The sequence below is a fragment of the Protobothrops mucrosquamatus genome, unplaced genomic scaffold (genome assembly GCF_001527695.2).
Source record: "Protobothrops mucrosquamatus isolate PMUCROS unplaced genomic scaffold, P.Mucros_1.0 scaffold_309, whole genome shotgun sequence".
NCBI classification, from domain to species: domain Eukaryota; kingdom Metazoa; phylum Chordata; class Lepidosauria; order Squamata; family Viperidae; genus Protobothrops; species Protobothrops mucrosquamatus.
In genome coordinates this window covers 111,284-126,804 of record NW_015386385.1, presented here as the reverse complement: position 1 = coordinate 126,804, position 15,521 = coordinate 111,284, and the positions used below count along the sequence as shown (strand labels likewise).

At 36.6% G+C, this 15,521-nt stretch overlaps 1 protein-coding gene across 1 annotated transcript in view; it reads right to left on the bottom strand.

Annotated features, from left to right (window-relative positions):
* Positions 1 to 13,905, bottom strand: part of PLBD1 (phospholipase B domain containing 1) — a 32,255-nt gene extending 18,350 nt beyond the window's left edge. The window contains exons 1-2 of the mRNA XM_015832149.2: positions 13,725 to 13,905; positions 1,346 to 1,565 (exon numbers count right to left, since the gene is read on the bottom strand). Of these exons, the coding sequence (XP_015687635.1) occupies positions 1,346 to 1,565; positions 13,725 to 13,833 (329 nt within the window). The 5' untranslated portion in view covers positions 13,834 to 13,905. The remainder of the gene's footprint in view (positions 1 to 1,345; positions 1,566 to 13,724) is intronic.
* Positions 13,906 to 15,521: the final 1,616 nt, after the last annotated feature.

Sequence of the window (15,521 nt, the reverse complement as noted above, 5' to 3'; positions counted from 1 at the left end):
GCATTTCCCTCTCCCATGTTAATGTATTTTGCAGGGGAGTGGGGGGGGTGTAGAGAAGGATTTGGGGGCCAGCATGCAGCCCTGGGGTCAAAGTGCATCACTGACGTAAAAGTTAGATATCTGAAATAATAGATTTGTACAAAATTGTGGGAGTTGAAAGCCATATATCTTAAATATGCCATGGCTAGGAAACAGTGTAATAGACTGTTCTATGGATTCTAGACTGCAATGACATTTCAGTAGGAGACTATTTGTCACATCATTAGGTTATTTTTTAATTATTGTAATTTCAATAGGATTTTCTTGCATTATACTAGTATTACTGGAGATAAGAAAATGCACTCTCTCCTTTGAGTATGCACCTTTGACAAAAAGAGAAGCAAGCTTTGAATGACATATCACATGCAACCTGGAGTAGTGGCATGCAATACCAACATTATATTGCGACAATTTTGACTTTTAAAAAATGCTCTGAGAGTACTGTGATACTTCACGGTACCATTTCATTGAAAGAGCACTAACCTAGCCTTTCTAAAGAAGAGGAAAAGGTGCAAGCATCAGTATACAAGCAGTCTCTTTATATTTGTGAGAGGGAGAAAGAGAAGCTCAACATTTTGTAATGTGGAGATGATTTCAATATTGTCTAAGACCACTACATCTCCAGCTGAAACCTTTTTGTAACTTAAATAATTTATTTTTCTGATTATCAGTGTTCCCCTTAATTTATCACAAAACCTGCGCTAACCCAAAATAATGTCCTCCAATATGTCTATGGATATTCTCAATCATCCAGGTCAGGGTTGCTCCAATGGTGCTTTTTCCGAAAGGCAACTAGACTTTTTTGGTGTTTTCCTTTGAAAACATTTTGCTTCTCATCCAAGAAGCTTCTTCAATTCTAACATTATAACAGTTCTAACAATTACAATGGAAGCAGCTTCTTGAATGAGAAGCAAAATATTTTCAAAGGGAAAAAAGCCAAGAAAGTCCAGTTGCTTTTTGGAAAAAGCACTTCTAGGTGCCCTTCAAATTTTGGACCTCAAATTCCCAACCTGTAAATCTAGAATAACTTAAGTTTGGGAATGTTTAGTCAAGACATCACTTGCCTTAATGCCTTGTTAAGTTACAATTCACACGAGGAAGAGAAACACAATCAAATTTGCAAGATTCTGTTATGGTAGCTCAAAATGGATTTATGTCTCTATTTTGGAGGCAAGTTATTTTGGAACTTGTGAATACAGCTAAGTAAGTAACAAGGGAGTGTATTTTTTTCAATAATCCCAAAAGTTCAACCCTCATTTTAGATCATCAATTAAGCAATGTCAATTTAGTTTATCAAACTACTTACGAAGCAGTGAGGTAGCCTTCCAAAAAACCTGCAGCATACATGAGTATTTCATTGCTTATGGGCTGATTACCATAGCCTGCTTTGATCTCAAGAATCCCCCATCCAGTAGATTGTATAGTGTCATTGTAATAGCCATAAGCATCGCCATTCTTGTCTAATACATCCTTAATTTGGAAAGATTTTTCAGCTTCCAACCAATATACAGTAGCATAGTGGATATCTGTAAGGATACAAAGAAGATCATTAGAAAATCAGAATATAGTATTAAAAACTCCAATTCCTTGATTATGAAAAAATTATAAAGAGGATGATGGGTGGAAGATATACTTTTCTCAGTCATTGTTTGTAGTTAGAAATCTGTTTCCTTCCATGCAACATTCTAGTCCAGGGGTGTCAAACTCAATTTCATTGAGGGCTGCATCAGCATTGCGGTTGCCGTCAGGGGGCTGGGTGGGTGTGGCCAGGGTGGGTGCGGCCTACTGGGTGGGTGTGGATAGAGTGGGTGTGGCCAGCTCTACATCGTTCGCGTCAAGGGTGCCTGTGGGGGCCTGGGCAGGAGTGGGACAGATCTGACAGTCTCTGGCAGAAGGGGGTGGGACCAGGGCAAGTGCCAAGGCATGGTCCACTGGAGGAGCCTCACTGTTCCTCTCAGGCCATGCAGGGGGGGGGCTTATGGAGCTAAGACTGAAAGGCCACCACAAAATTGTACATTGGCTCCCAGCCGGCCTGGGACAGGGCCAAGGCAGAGGGGGCCGTTCTCTCACTGTTTCCAGGATGGCTTCGCGGGCCACATGAAACCACTTCGCGGGCCACATCCGGTCCTGGGCCTTGTGTTTGACATGTCTGTTCTAGTCGCTTGTCTTGGACTTGCAGTTTAACAGAGGATGGTTACATCCTTATTTGATCTTAAAATCACTCATATAAACAATACAGAATGCATTCCAGTCAGATGGAAAGTCACCATTATAGTTCGCTTACCTAAACAGATGAACCAAAAAACTATATACCAATACGTTTTATTGGAATCGTGGCTAAAAATTTTTTTTTTTCAAAGAAATTTTATTTATTTTTTCAATCATAAAAAACAATCATAAGTAAACACAATAGTGGCTAAATTTTTTGATAAGGTAGCAACCCTATTTCCAGTAATCAGTAATCTTTCACGAGAAGTTGGAATTGATTGATTGACCTTTTTTTCCCCAAAAAACCTTCCTTTGTTTCCTTGCACGTGGCGGTGGCGGATTGCGAAGGAAAAACGGCACAGGGCTGGAAGTCAGGTAAGAAAAGAAAGGCAATTTCTGGGGGGAACGAGGATTTCTTTCCTTACCTGCCCCACTTGTTCCAAGGTTGCTTTCCGCTCAGACGTGTTGCTCTTGCCAGTGGCCCGACCGCCCACTTCAGCGCCCTCTCTCCCCAAGCCTCTGGCATTCCAACTGCTGCTTTGGTCAGCCTGCTGGCCCCCACCTCAACACCTTGCCCACTGCCGCCCAGCACGGCCGCCCCAGGGGTGCAGGGGCTGGCCTGGCATGGGAAGGGCATGCGCCCCACAATCCCACCACCATGCAGGGTAAGGTTGCCGCACCCATCCCTGCCCAGATGCCTTCGCCTCCCCCAAGTGTTTTTTTACTAACCTGCCTTTCAGCTGCATTCCGTTCGCTTCTCACCCTTCGCCGCGTGTTTGTGGGACTATCGGTAAAAAAAAAAGTTCCCTCAGACTTTCTAACTTCTTGAGATCTCGCGAGAAGTTAAAAAGTCTGATGGAACTTGTTTTTTTACTGATAGTCCCACAAACATACGGCGAAGGCTAAGAAGTGAACGGAGAAATGGAATGCAGCTGAAAGGCAGGTTAGTAAAAAAAAAATGCTTGGGGAGGTGGGTGTGGGTGCGGCAACCTTATCCTGCGCGGGAATTGATGCAGGTTGCTCATGGATGGGATTGAAGGCCTAGGACTGGGGACAGGATGAACATGAGAGACAGAGCTCAGAGCAAGGGCCACTCCCTCTGGATCCTAGAGCACGGAGAGTGGAGAGAAGGTAGAGAAATTAAAAGACTGGAGATAAAAGATGAAAAATATAAACTACAAGCATTTGCAGACAACTTGGTTTTTATATTAGAAGAACTGCTTGAAACAAACATCAAGCTTATGGAGAAAATAGAAAAGGTTGGAGAAATAGCAGGGTAGAAAGTAAATAGAGAAAAGACTAAAGTTTTAACTAAAAATCTTACAGAAAAACAAAAAAATTAACTAGCAAAAAAACCCAAACCTCCAAATAGTTAAAAAAGTTAAATATTTGGGAATCCATTTAACAAGATATGCAACAATAAAAGAAAATAACTACATAAGATTATTAAAACAAATAAAATTAGATCTGGAAAAGTGGAAAAATCTACAACTTTCGATGCTGGGGAGAATAGCAACAGTGAAAATGAATATCTTACCAAAAATACTTTTTTTTATTTCAAACAATACCTATAAGATTGGGAAAAACCTTTTTTGATGAACTAAATACAATAATACTGAAATTTATTTGGAGGGGAAAAAAGCCAGAATTAGACTGAAAATGCTACAAGAAGCAAAAGAAAATGGAGGATTTGGACTGCCAGACTGGACATTATACTACCAAGCATCTATTTTAACTTGGCTTAAAGAATGGATAATGCTTAGAGACAAAGGATTGCTATACCTAGAGGGACATGACCTACAACTTGGATGGCATGCCTTTCTGTGGTATGGGAAGAATAAAATACATAGATATTTTCAAAATCATTATATAAGAAATGCACTTTTCTTAGAATGGGAAAAAATAAAAGCGAAAATTTATATTAAAATACCTGGATGGCTTTCAACAATGGAAGCGTTTGCTTACCCAAACTTGATTAATTACAAGAAAGTTGTGACCTATAAAGATATTCTGGACAATGAAGGGAAACTGAAATATAGACTAGATTTAGAAGAGCAGGGTATTGATTTATCATGGTGGTCATATTTGCAAATTCAAACAAGATGTGAAAAAAATGTTAAAACAACAGGATTTTACAAAGAACAGACAGAATTTGACCAGATACTGCTGAAAACAGATGAAAAGCTGATTAAAAAACTTTACAAACATTGTTAAGCTTAAAGATGGAAGAGGAACAAGTAAAAGAAACAATGATAATATGGGCAAAGAACTTTGGATATAATACAGGATTAGAAAATTGGCAAAACTTATGGGAAAGAAACTTTAGAATAATGAAAGCGGCATCCTATAAAGAAAACCTATACAAAATATTTTATAGATAGCAAAAATGTTTAAAAATATGTCTAGTAAGTGTTGGAAATGTAAACAAAAACCAGGTACTTACTATCATATCTGGTAAACATGCTCTAAAGCTAAAAGATTTTGGTCAAAAATACATATATGGTTAGAGAAAATGATTAAAAAACATATAGACTTTAAGCCAGAATTGTTTTTGTTAGGCATAATAGTAGGAAAATATGAGAAAGAATGTATATACTTAATTTTACATGTATTAACGGCAGCAAGAATAGTATTTACTCAATATTGGAAAAATGAAAATCTACCAACAGAGGAAGAATTAATTAAGAAAATTTTAATTTGTGCAGAAATGGACAGGTTGACATTGAAGATAAAAGAGAAAGAAGATTCAGTATACTTTAGAACATGGGACAATTTTTATCAATGGCTAGAAAAACGAGTTAGAGAGAAAGGAACATAATGTGTACTATGTAACATTAAATATGTATTAGTAAGAAGAAGACTATCTGGAGAAGAGAAGGTTTAAGAAATATATTATTAACTAACATATTGATTATGAAAATATAGAAACTAATTATTATTGATTGTTTTCTAAACACATGAATCCAGACAACATGCTGTTTGCTAAATACTAAAAAATGTTATTTTATAAAAATTTATATTTTTATATATTTTATATTTTATATATATTTTTTATATTTATTTATTCTTTCAAATAGAAGAACTAAATAATTTCACTTCCTCTATTATTATTGCAAAACCATTTTCAATCAGTACAAAACCACAGATAGAAAACATGAACAAATGAAACTACCAGTTTCATTTCTGCCACAAAATTAACAGCCAAAATACAAAAGACCAGAGATACTATTTTAATATGTACAGTTCTCTATTTTTTAAATACAGCTTTATATATTTTGTAAATTTCAAAAAAGTTTTCAAAATTTTTGAATCTCAGACACCCAAATAAGTATATCTAAAATGTAACATTGGCTCAAAGTTATTTTGCTTGCTATCTTTGTGTTTCATCATTGTTGCCTCTAACTGCCTTTGCTGAATTCAGTAAATCTAGGCAGTCAGGGATACCCAGCATATTTTGGACTCAAAATTTTCCATAGCTTCAGTGAACTTTATATTTCCTATACCCACTTGTGTTACAGTGTAGCACTATTTTTAGTCCTGTTAAATTGGTTTAAGATTGAAATAATCCCCTGGTGTTACAGGTATGGGAGCCATCGCCTTCATAACTATTTTGTGACTTCTTAAAGGCACCTTACTGATACTATATAAGTACAATGAATCTGGCGAATTTTCAGCTTTTTTTTCATTCTGCTTTCTGTCTTGTCTGTTGCAATTGTCCTCCATAATGTATTCCCTTTTGTGGGATTGCCACAAACCTCAGCAGCCCTAAGTTAGATAGTCCTTGATAACAAATGGAAAGATGGAGTTTCTCCAGTTAAGCTGCTTTTTAATATGCAGAAATTTAAAGAAGGATCCTCAAGACCACCAATTCCAGATAGGAACTGGTAATTGCCTCTCAGAGTTACTAGCTAAACAATTAAGAAACAAGCAGTTTTGAATTCTGGTGCTTGTCATGCAACTTCCAAAGACAGCACAGTTAGCAGACCTATTCAGATTTCTCCCAGGACGTTTTCCTGCTTAAACTAAGCCACAACAGGAATATGCCCTGGTAACTTTTCTGCTGTTTTTCATGATATTGCCTTCAACTTAATCCTCAAATACCTAAGCCAATTCAAAGTTTTCCTTAGCTGTTCTGATGTTAAAGTAATGCTTTCCCTTTAAGCAGGCCACAAGATGTAGTAATTTGGGAGTACAATCTGAACCATATTACCATTATGTTGTCGGTTGTCCTTAGTGAGCAGAATCTGAATTTTCCCTTTTCTCTAGCCCCATAGTTCTTAGTTTAATCCATTTCTCTCCCCAATCAGGTTCTGGACTGACCTATGTTTCGATCCAGAATCTTAATTTAGAGACCTGAATCAGCTGGAAGAGCAGCCAATAATTGGCAGAAAAGTCCTACATAGAGCAATGACTTAGTGAAGTTTTCAGAGTTTACAGTAGTGTAAGCATGTGTGTAGAACTGAAAATGACACTACTATTGCTGTATATTTCTATATATATGCCAGAGAATAATACTGCTACATGAGAATATGAAAGTGACAATATCTAGTAACTCATACATAAAATTCCTAGTTACTAGTGGCAAATTCAGGGGCTGCTATATATAAAAGATGTTCTTATAGTACTCCTATATAGTAAATATTTATTGTACATATTTATTGAAAACAAACTAAAAACCTCTGGGAATTCTCTGTCTTAGGAAGGAGCTAATGGCAAACCACCCCCAAAATCTTGTCAAGAAAACTGCAGGCTCTAGTCCCGGCAGTCACCAGGAATCAAAACTGATTCAAAGAAACACACATACAAAACTCCTTAACAATATATAATTTGGTTTATTTCACAGTGTTAAGTATTTATATGCATATTTAGCAGCTTTCAAGCATTTAAACCATCTGACCTATTCTGCTGCACTTATTCTTTTGTAATGTCCACAAAATACTTTCACCAGAAAAGTCATCATAAATTTTTATTTGGGAAAAACTTCTAAGTTTTCCTTTTTCTAAAAAAAAATCAAAGAAAATGGCTGAATGATAGTGAACATTGATATTATTTAAATCCATCGTTTTAGAATAAGTATCTAGTTCTTGGTGAAAATGTTCAAGGCATTCAAACACTGCCCTTTAGATTTCTTCTGGCAGTGTAAGACCAACATGTTTGTAATTTCTCCTGGCATTCTTCTTCAACATTTTATTCTTTTTTTTTCAGCTAATCTCTATTTCCTGAGATTTTCTTGTTGCATAGTTAATTTCTCCACAATTTCTAAGTGCTAATCTTCAAGGAACAAATTTTAAGCCTTGGGCTCACATTGTACATTGTTCAAGACTGATCCCAGCTGTTTGCAAATATTGTATCTAATTAACGTTATCTAAAATTTCACATCAGGAACACAAAATAATTCAGGAAAGAAAAATCACATAGAGCAGGGAGCAAAGTCTAAGCCAGGGGTAGGCAAAACTGGCTCTTTTATGACTCGTGGACTTCAATTCCCAGAATTCCTGAGCTGGCTACCTACCCCTGATCTAAGCCGTTGACCCTCTTTTTGGGAGGGGGGGAGATCTCACAGCATTTCAAAGGTTGACATTAATGCTTCAGTGTTTATATTTACTACAGGCATAGTTTCAAAATGAGCAATCCATCTTGTCTGGGAAAGTCTTTTCACATTCAGCTACATTTTCCAATGATGAGGTGAAAGTGAAAAGAATGAATTGATTTTTCTCATAAGTTCCCAAAAAGTCACACACAAAGAAATGCTTCCAAAAGAGTGAATTCCACAAAAGTTTGCCAGCAGCAACAATGCACATCCAGCTCCATTGCTGTGCCTGCCCGGTGCCACTGACCACTATACAGCTGATTGGTGCAGCAGCTTTACCTCTTTGGCATCAGCCATGTGGTGCAAGAATAGTGACAGAGAGTGGGGCCATGAGACTCCTCACCTTCTATTGCCTACATGTAGGATGGACTAATCGCCAGTACTTTTTTTTAAAGTATTTTAATACAGGATTATTCATTTTAGTGCCCCTTTATGCAGTGTTAGAAAGCTGGGGTATTTTGAAGCTGCTTATAAATATTTTTAACAAATTAGGAGATATGGGGAATATACTCATACTCTCCTTTCTATATATCATTCATAATTCTTAAATCCATCTTTGCTGTCTTAAATTCATTATATTTTTCTCAGTAGACTTCATGTTGTACAGAGTTTCCTCACAAACCTAGGACAGTTATTGTTTTAATCAAAATGAAACCATACCAAGAAAATCAGCTTTTGCAATACTGTCTCAAATCCACAGACTATACTGTTTCTGATCCAAAAGACTAAGGGAATGTGTAGACATGGAGATTAAGTTTACACAAATGCAGTATGTGAGCCAGCAAAACATGCTGATTACATGGCATGGTTACATAGCATGGAAGCTAAGGTCAGCATCTTAACTTACAATTTGCATACTAAAGGCTTTAGTTCTTAATTTAAGACTAAAGTGTTTTCTGCATTGGACAGCCTTGTTATAACATTACTCCAACAAAATGTAATTAACATTGTGAAGATTAAGCAGCATATATTTTACAATCATATTGATATTATATTATGGAACTTACAGTGCTAAGCATTCATTGGTGGCAGATGAAAAGCAGATTCAGTACATTGCAGTAAGCAGTCTCTTTTCTTTCCTTACTGTAAGGGGTTGCTTTTTGTGTGTGTGCCTTTGACTCAGCTTTGACTTCTAGCAACTGCCTGGACAAGTCCCTGACATTTTCTTGACAAGATTTTTCGAAAGTGGTTTGCCATTGCCTCCTTCTTAGGACTGAGAGAGAGTGACTGACCCAAGATCATCCAGACTTTTAGTGCATAAGCTGAGACAAGAACTCAAAATCTCCAGCCAGATGCCTTGACCATTATATAAAAGTGGCTTTGGGTAAGGGGATCATACCCATATCTATTCTTTCCAATCTATCACTCAAAACATACCCAGAAAGTAACAATGTAATTTAAGAATGCTGAGATATGCAGTACAACTTATCATTTCTTGAAAATAAACTTGAGTAATTTAATCATTAAAATTTCAACTAACTTCAACTACTTTTGGTATTTGAAACAATGGGAAAATATGTGATTGAAAAGATTGAAATTTACATCACTGTATGTTATGATCTTAAGAAGAATTTTTATAAAGTTATGTATTGGTACACATCACCAGAAAAAATTGTCTAGAATGTATAAAGACATTACTAATTTATGTTGGAAAAGTGAAAAACCAGAAGAGATGTTTTACTACACTTGGTGGACTTGTAAAAATAACTCAAAAAGTTTGGATTCAAATACAAATACTAAGTCAATATCATCAAAATTATTATATGTGCAAAGATGGAAAGATTTGGTATTATTCACAATTGAGGAATAGTTGGTGAAGATTATAGAACTTGCAGAAATGGCCAAATTGACTTATTTGATTAGAGAAAAAAACAATATCTGTGTTTATTGCTAACTAGAAGTCCTTCATAGAGTTTTTGTGAGTAAGAGAAAAAATGAACTTATGATTTATGGTTTTGATGATGAGTCAGGATATTTTAGGGGAAAAAATAAGGTATTTTGCAACCAAGTAGTATAATTTATTTGTACTTATAACTGATGTGAAGAAACCCAGAAGTTACTTCTTTGCTTTTGCACTTTTAGCTCTTTTTGTGAGCTCTTTTTTCCTTTTTTCCTCTTTTTATATTAGTTTCTATTAGTTTTTTTATCTTCTTTCTTCAAAGTTTTAATAAAATTATATGGAAAAAAATAAATTTACCTACTTTTAAAATGATTTCTGATTATTTATTTATTTATTTATACCTAGAACTAAGGAGAAACTTCCTGACAGTTAGAACAATTAACCAGTGGAACAACCTGCCTCCAGAAGTGGTGAATGCTCCAACACTGGAGGCTTTTAAGAAGAGACTGGACAGCCATTTGTCCGAAATGGTATAGGGTTTCCTGCCTGAGCAGGGGGTTGGACTAGATGACCTCCAAGGTCCCTTCCAACTTTACTATTATTATTATTATTAGAGAAAGTGAGAATTTTGAATACTACATAAAAAAGGAAGAGATCACATACTTGATTATCATATAATTTTTGACACTCATTGATAAGACTATATTTTTCTAAACTATTTCAATTGAAGTGTTATCTGGTTTCAGGACTTTGAAACAAATCAGATGAAAATTGTAAATCAGCTGGTGACATGGTCAGGGAAAGGAGAAAAATCGTTACATTTAAACAGTTTTTAAAAAGATTCTGTAGATTGTAATTCATCCAAATAAGCAGCTGTCCCCCAACTCTTACAATCACTCTTAAGAAACAGGTTCATAATTTATAGATATTATTTAATCTACTGATATGACCAAATTATTTTAAAAAATAAGTATACAGTTTTTATAAGATTATTATGAGTTAGTGTTAAACCATTCTTGTCAATTGTTCTTGCATTCCCTATATCAGTGTTTCTCAGCTTTGGCAACTTTAATACTTCAATTCCCAGAATTCAGTTGGTCCACATATTTTAAAATTGCCAAGGTTGAAAAACACTGCCTTGGGTCCAAACCAGCCCAAATTCAAATAATTGATGTTTCTAATCTTAAAGATTCTTCACTCCATTAAGCCAGGATGCATGGAAGTCTGTATGTTTCTACCAATCGGTATCCTTAACAGAGGGCCTCCTTTGTCTTTTGGATCAACTTAATTGTAGGCGGCCTTCTTGGTAGCACCACTCCAGTTGCTCATCTTAGAGAATTCACTTGACACTTTCCTACTTAATCCTTCTAAGCCAGACCATGGTCTATCTAAGGATACTCCTTTACTTATAACCATATTTGAGCCTCAAATTTCCATTGCAAGGCAGTTATAGTGAGTTTTGCCCCACTTTATGACCCTTTTGGCCACGTTTGTTAAAAAAAATCACTGCAGTTGTTAAGTGAATCATGATGTCATTAAGTGAAACTGGCTTGCCCCATTGACTATGCTTGTCGGAAGCCGTCTGGAAAGCTTACAAATGGTGATCACATGGTCTTGGGACAGTTCAGCTGCCGTAAATACATGTTGGTTGCCAAGTGCCCAAATTTTTATCATGTGACCATGGGGATGGCTGCAATGGCCATATATGTGAAAAATGGTCATAAAGTCACTTTTTTTCAGTGCTGTTGTAGCTTTGAACGGTCCCTAAATGAATGATTATACAGTAAGTTGAAGACTACCAGTATTATTCTCATTTTTTCTGGAGTGCAGCTGAAAATATGATATTCCTTTTTTAAATATACATTAAATTATAATACTACACAGCCATCTGTCCCAGAAAATTTAAGAGAATATTACTGTATAATTAAGTTATAATATTACCTTACATGAATTGTGCTCCTCTTTTCAAAGGTTGGAAAGAAATAACTTATTTTACAGATTAAGTTAAATATACATAATTAAATACACAGAAAAACATAAGATAAGGTATTTATGAAATATGCCTTTCAGTTCAGAAAGTTTGGATACTTTCTCTTTTTAAGTCTCTTATTTCACAGATATCAAATTGTTATCTGTGTATTTTCTAGTTCTTATAGCCTGTCTTCCATTATCTTAATCAATAAACTGAGTACTTCAAATTTATTAGAACAGTTACACTGGAAATGGTTTTAAGACGACACTAAGAAAGCTAGTCATTCTGAATTGGCATTCACATTTATTTGTAAGTTATCATCTAGCGAAACATATCACAGCCATTATAAATAATCACAAATCAACCTCTATAAGTGCTATGTAGGAATTATGCTAGGAGAATATTTAAGCAGTGGAATGTATATGTGTGTGTGTGTGTGTGTGTGTGTGTGTCTACACCATGGACAGCCAGAGTGACTAACAGAGAGTGTTAAATCATCAAAAACCAGAAACACTACTGGAAGCTAAAATCATAAGACTACATCTGTTTTACTTTGGCCATGTTCTGCGTGCGAATTCATTGGAGAAGGCAATGATGCTAGGAATGGTTAGTGGACAAAGAAGGGCAAGCAAAGAACACGCTATAAATATATGCTCTAAAAAGTTTTATGTTACTTATGATCATCCTCATTTGTATGTTTTCCAAGCATATTAATAGCAAATCCTATGAATATAAGGAAGTAGATTCAATGCTGATTGGTCACAAGTAACTCCTTATGGATTATATCTGTATGATAAAAATACCTATTAAAACAGATACAATCAGTATACGAGTAAAGTAACTGACACTCAGGTACACCAATATAAATAAAATATACAGTAAATATAAATAAACTTAACCCTCAGAGTCAACACTTCATGGGCAGAGAAACTCTGTTCTAGTAGCCAATCTATCCAGCTACTGACTGCAGATGTGCTGGCTGAATATGCAAATCAAGTTACAAAATATTTTTCCATGGTAATTTTTCTATTATGTATTTTAGCACTCATTGGAATGGAAGTTTATACACTCTCTTAATCCATGGTGCCGACATATCTGTATATGCTAATTATAAATATTTCGAGCCTACAAAACACTTACTGTAAAACTCACTGAAACTGAAGTTTACATGATATATCACAAAACATCTTCTCTTCTAATATTGCAGTAATAATTCTTAGGATCCATAGGCTTTCCTTTTCTAATTGCAATTTTTTTTTTTTAAAAAAGAATAATATTCAAGAGGGCAACCAATCCTCCCTTGTGTTTACAAATTTAAATGTAGTTTTCAAAGTTTATTCGGAATCACACTACCTACTGTATACAAGTATCTTATCCCTTATATATTGTGAGCAATTTTTCGAATAATGGAACAGGAATATATTTGCCTCTTGAAAATAAACGAGGGATGGAAGACTTACTGAAAGTTGTCAAAAGTGCCCCACACTCTAAAATTTCTGCTTATTATTGATTTCAGTTCAGGATTTAATACTCGGAAACGTGGCTTTGTAATATATGCAGCAGAGAATTACCCCTCAAAAAAGGCGAATGTTGCTGCTTGTTGCTTTTATTCTTTTTACTCATTAGGCAAAAGTCGAATTCGAAACAGTTCCGTTCCATACTATCTATTCTGGTTGTTTTAAAAACACGTTTCTTTTTGAAATTTAGAATAGGAATTCTGGAGTTATTTGCGTCGTGCGCCATTTCCAAACGGAGGTCTTCTTGATGTCTTTTTAAAAAAAGGGCTCGCTTAAGCCAGAGGAGATCCGAGAGGAACCGACGGAGCCGTCCCTCTCCTCCTCGATGCGGACCAAAAGCGAGATTTCCCGGCTGCGCGGTAACGCGGGGATCGCCGAGCGCCCGGCGCACAGCTCTCTTGGCGGGACCACGCGGAGGGGGCGCGGGAAACGTCCTCCTCCCGGGAAGCCGCCTCTTCCCGCGGCTACCTCAGCCCCCCGATCCCCTTCCCGGGCCAGCGGCAAGTGGCCGGGAGAAGGGCTTTCTTTGCCTCCCCTGTCAAGCGGCTGACTCCTCACCTGCTCGAGTTTCTGCCACGGCCCAGAAAAGCAAAAGTCCGCCCCAGTACCAGCTCCGGCACCGCTGGCGGCGCTTGTCCGAGGAGGAGGGGGTGCCGAAGCGGATCATGCCGAGTCCTCCGAGATGGTCCGAGAGTGGGGCAAGATTATTCGCCTAGCTTATCCCCGGCCGCTGTCCTGGGTGGCACAACAGGTCCGCCCTCTCATAGGCGGGGTGGATTAGAAAGCGAAAAAGGTCTCCGCCCGGACGTCGAGCATTATTATTATTGTTGTTGTTGCGGTGGTTATAAGTGTCAGGAAGCAAAGGATAGTAAGACGTCTTGACTCACCTTTAATTTTCCCAGACTCTTAAGGCGAAGCCGTCAACCCGGAATGACCTTTCAACAAATCTTAGAGGTCAAGAAGCAACGGATGGAAACTAATCAAGGAGAGAAGCAACCTAGAGCTAAGATAAATTTCCTGACAGAACGATTAATCATCGGAACGACCTGCCTCCAGAAGTTGTGAATGCTCCAACACTGGAAATTTTTAAGAAGAGCTTGGACAACCATTTGTCTGAAATGGTATAGGTTTCCTGCCTAAGCAGGGGTTGGACTAGAAGACCTCCAAGGTCCCTTCCAATTATTCTATTCTATTCTATTCTATTCTATTCTATTCTATTCTATTCTATTCTAAACACCTGGCTGACCCTGCCTGTGGGATTTGGAAGGGAAGGAGCATCATGTCTGCTTGGTATTTCAGTGGCAGATTTTTGGGCACGGAACAGCATCCTTGTGCATACCTCAAAAGTTGAATTCAACAAGAAGTGTTGTAATCTGATATTGAAGTGTACACTTTTGACTGGAGTCTCAGCATAGTACAGTTATATCTTGAGGGTTACGTAGATTTTAATGGATGCTAACCAACTGGTGTTTTCCATTTTCTCCTAAGTTTTTCTTCATGGATATGTTTGAACAAACCAAACATGAAATATGTGAAACATAGAAACATTGAAAGCTGACAGCAAAAAAAAAAAAAAAGCCCTAGTAGCCCATCAAATCTGCCCTTTGCGCTTTTTTTTTGTTTTCTTTTTAATTAATTTATTATTTTTTGAATTACAATGTGTTCATTGCACAATCAGCCAGGTATTCAGACTGGATTTGGCATTTTTATCCACCTAAGAATCCTTTCCAAGGACCTGGGGTAGACAGATGTGAATGTTTGATGAGGTTAAAGGTATTGTCGCAGTATGTAAGCTGTTTTAAGTAAAGCTGCCTTTTGCAATTTATTATTATATTTTTTATTTTGGTTGAATGATGGACATGTGTTTATCTCAAGCATGTTTAAACCATTTACTGATGATGTGCCTTTCAGTATTAAAGACAGCTTACAGAAACAAAGTATACAAAGTACAAAGTGTGAAAAGGAAAAGCAATTTCCAGGTGTGATAAAGAATGAGTAAAAAACCCTGCAATTAAATTAGTTACTGCTTGTTTGATAAAAGCAAAAGCTTGGCTTGAAAGCATTTGTAGATCAATCATTTTTTCTGAGCAAAATTCCTATAATTATGATAGATCTTCCTACTACAATTTTACCGTACTTTTTTGGGGCAAATCTGATGTTTTTCAAAACAAACATTGTGGGCCAGCTTCCTAAATTGATATAGCTGAGACTGAGCTCCCTTTCTATTTTTACAGTTTTGATTATTTTAAAGCCATTCCAGTTCTAAAAGTAGGATTTTTAAACTGAATCTAAGAAGAATTCACTTTTTGTACTCCTCAGTTTACAACCACAACTGAATCCAAAAATTCTGTTGTT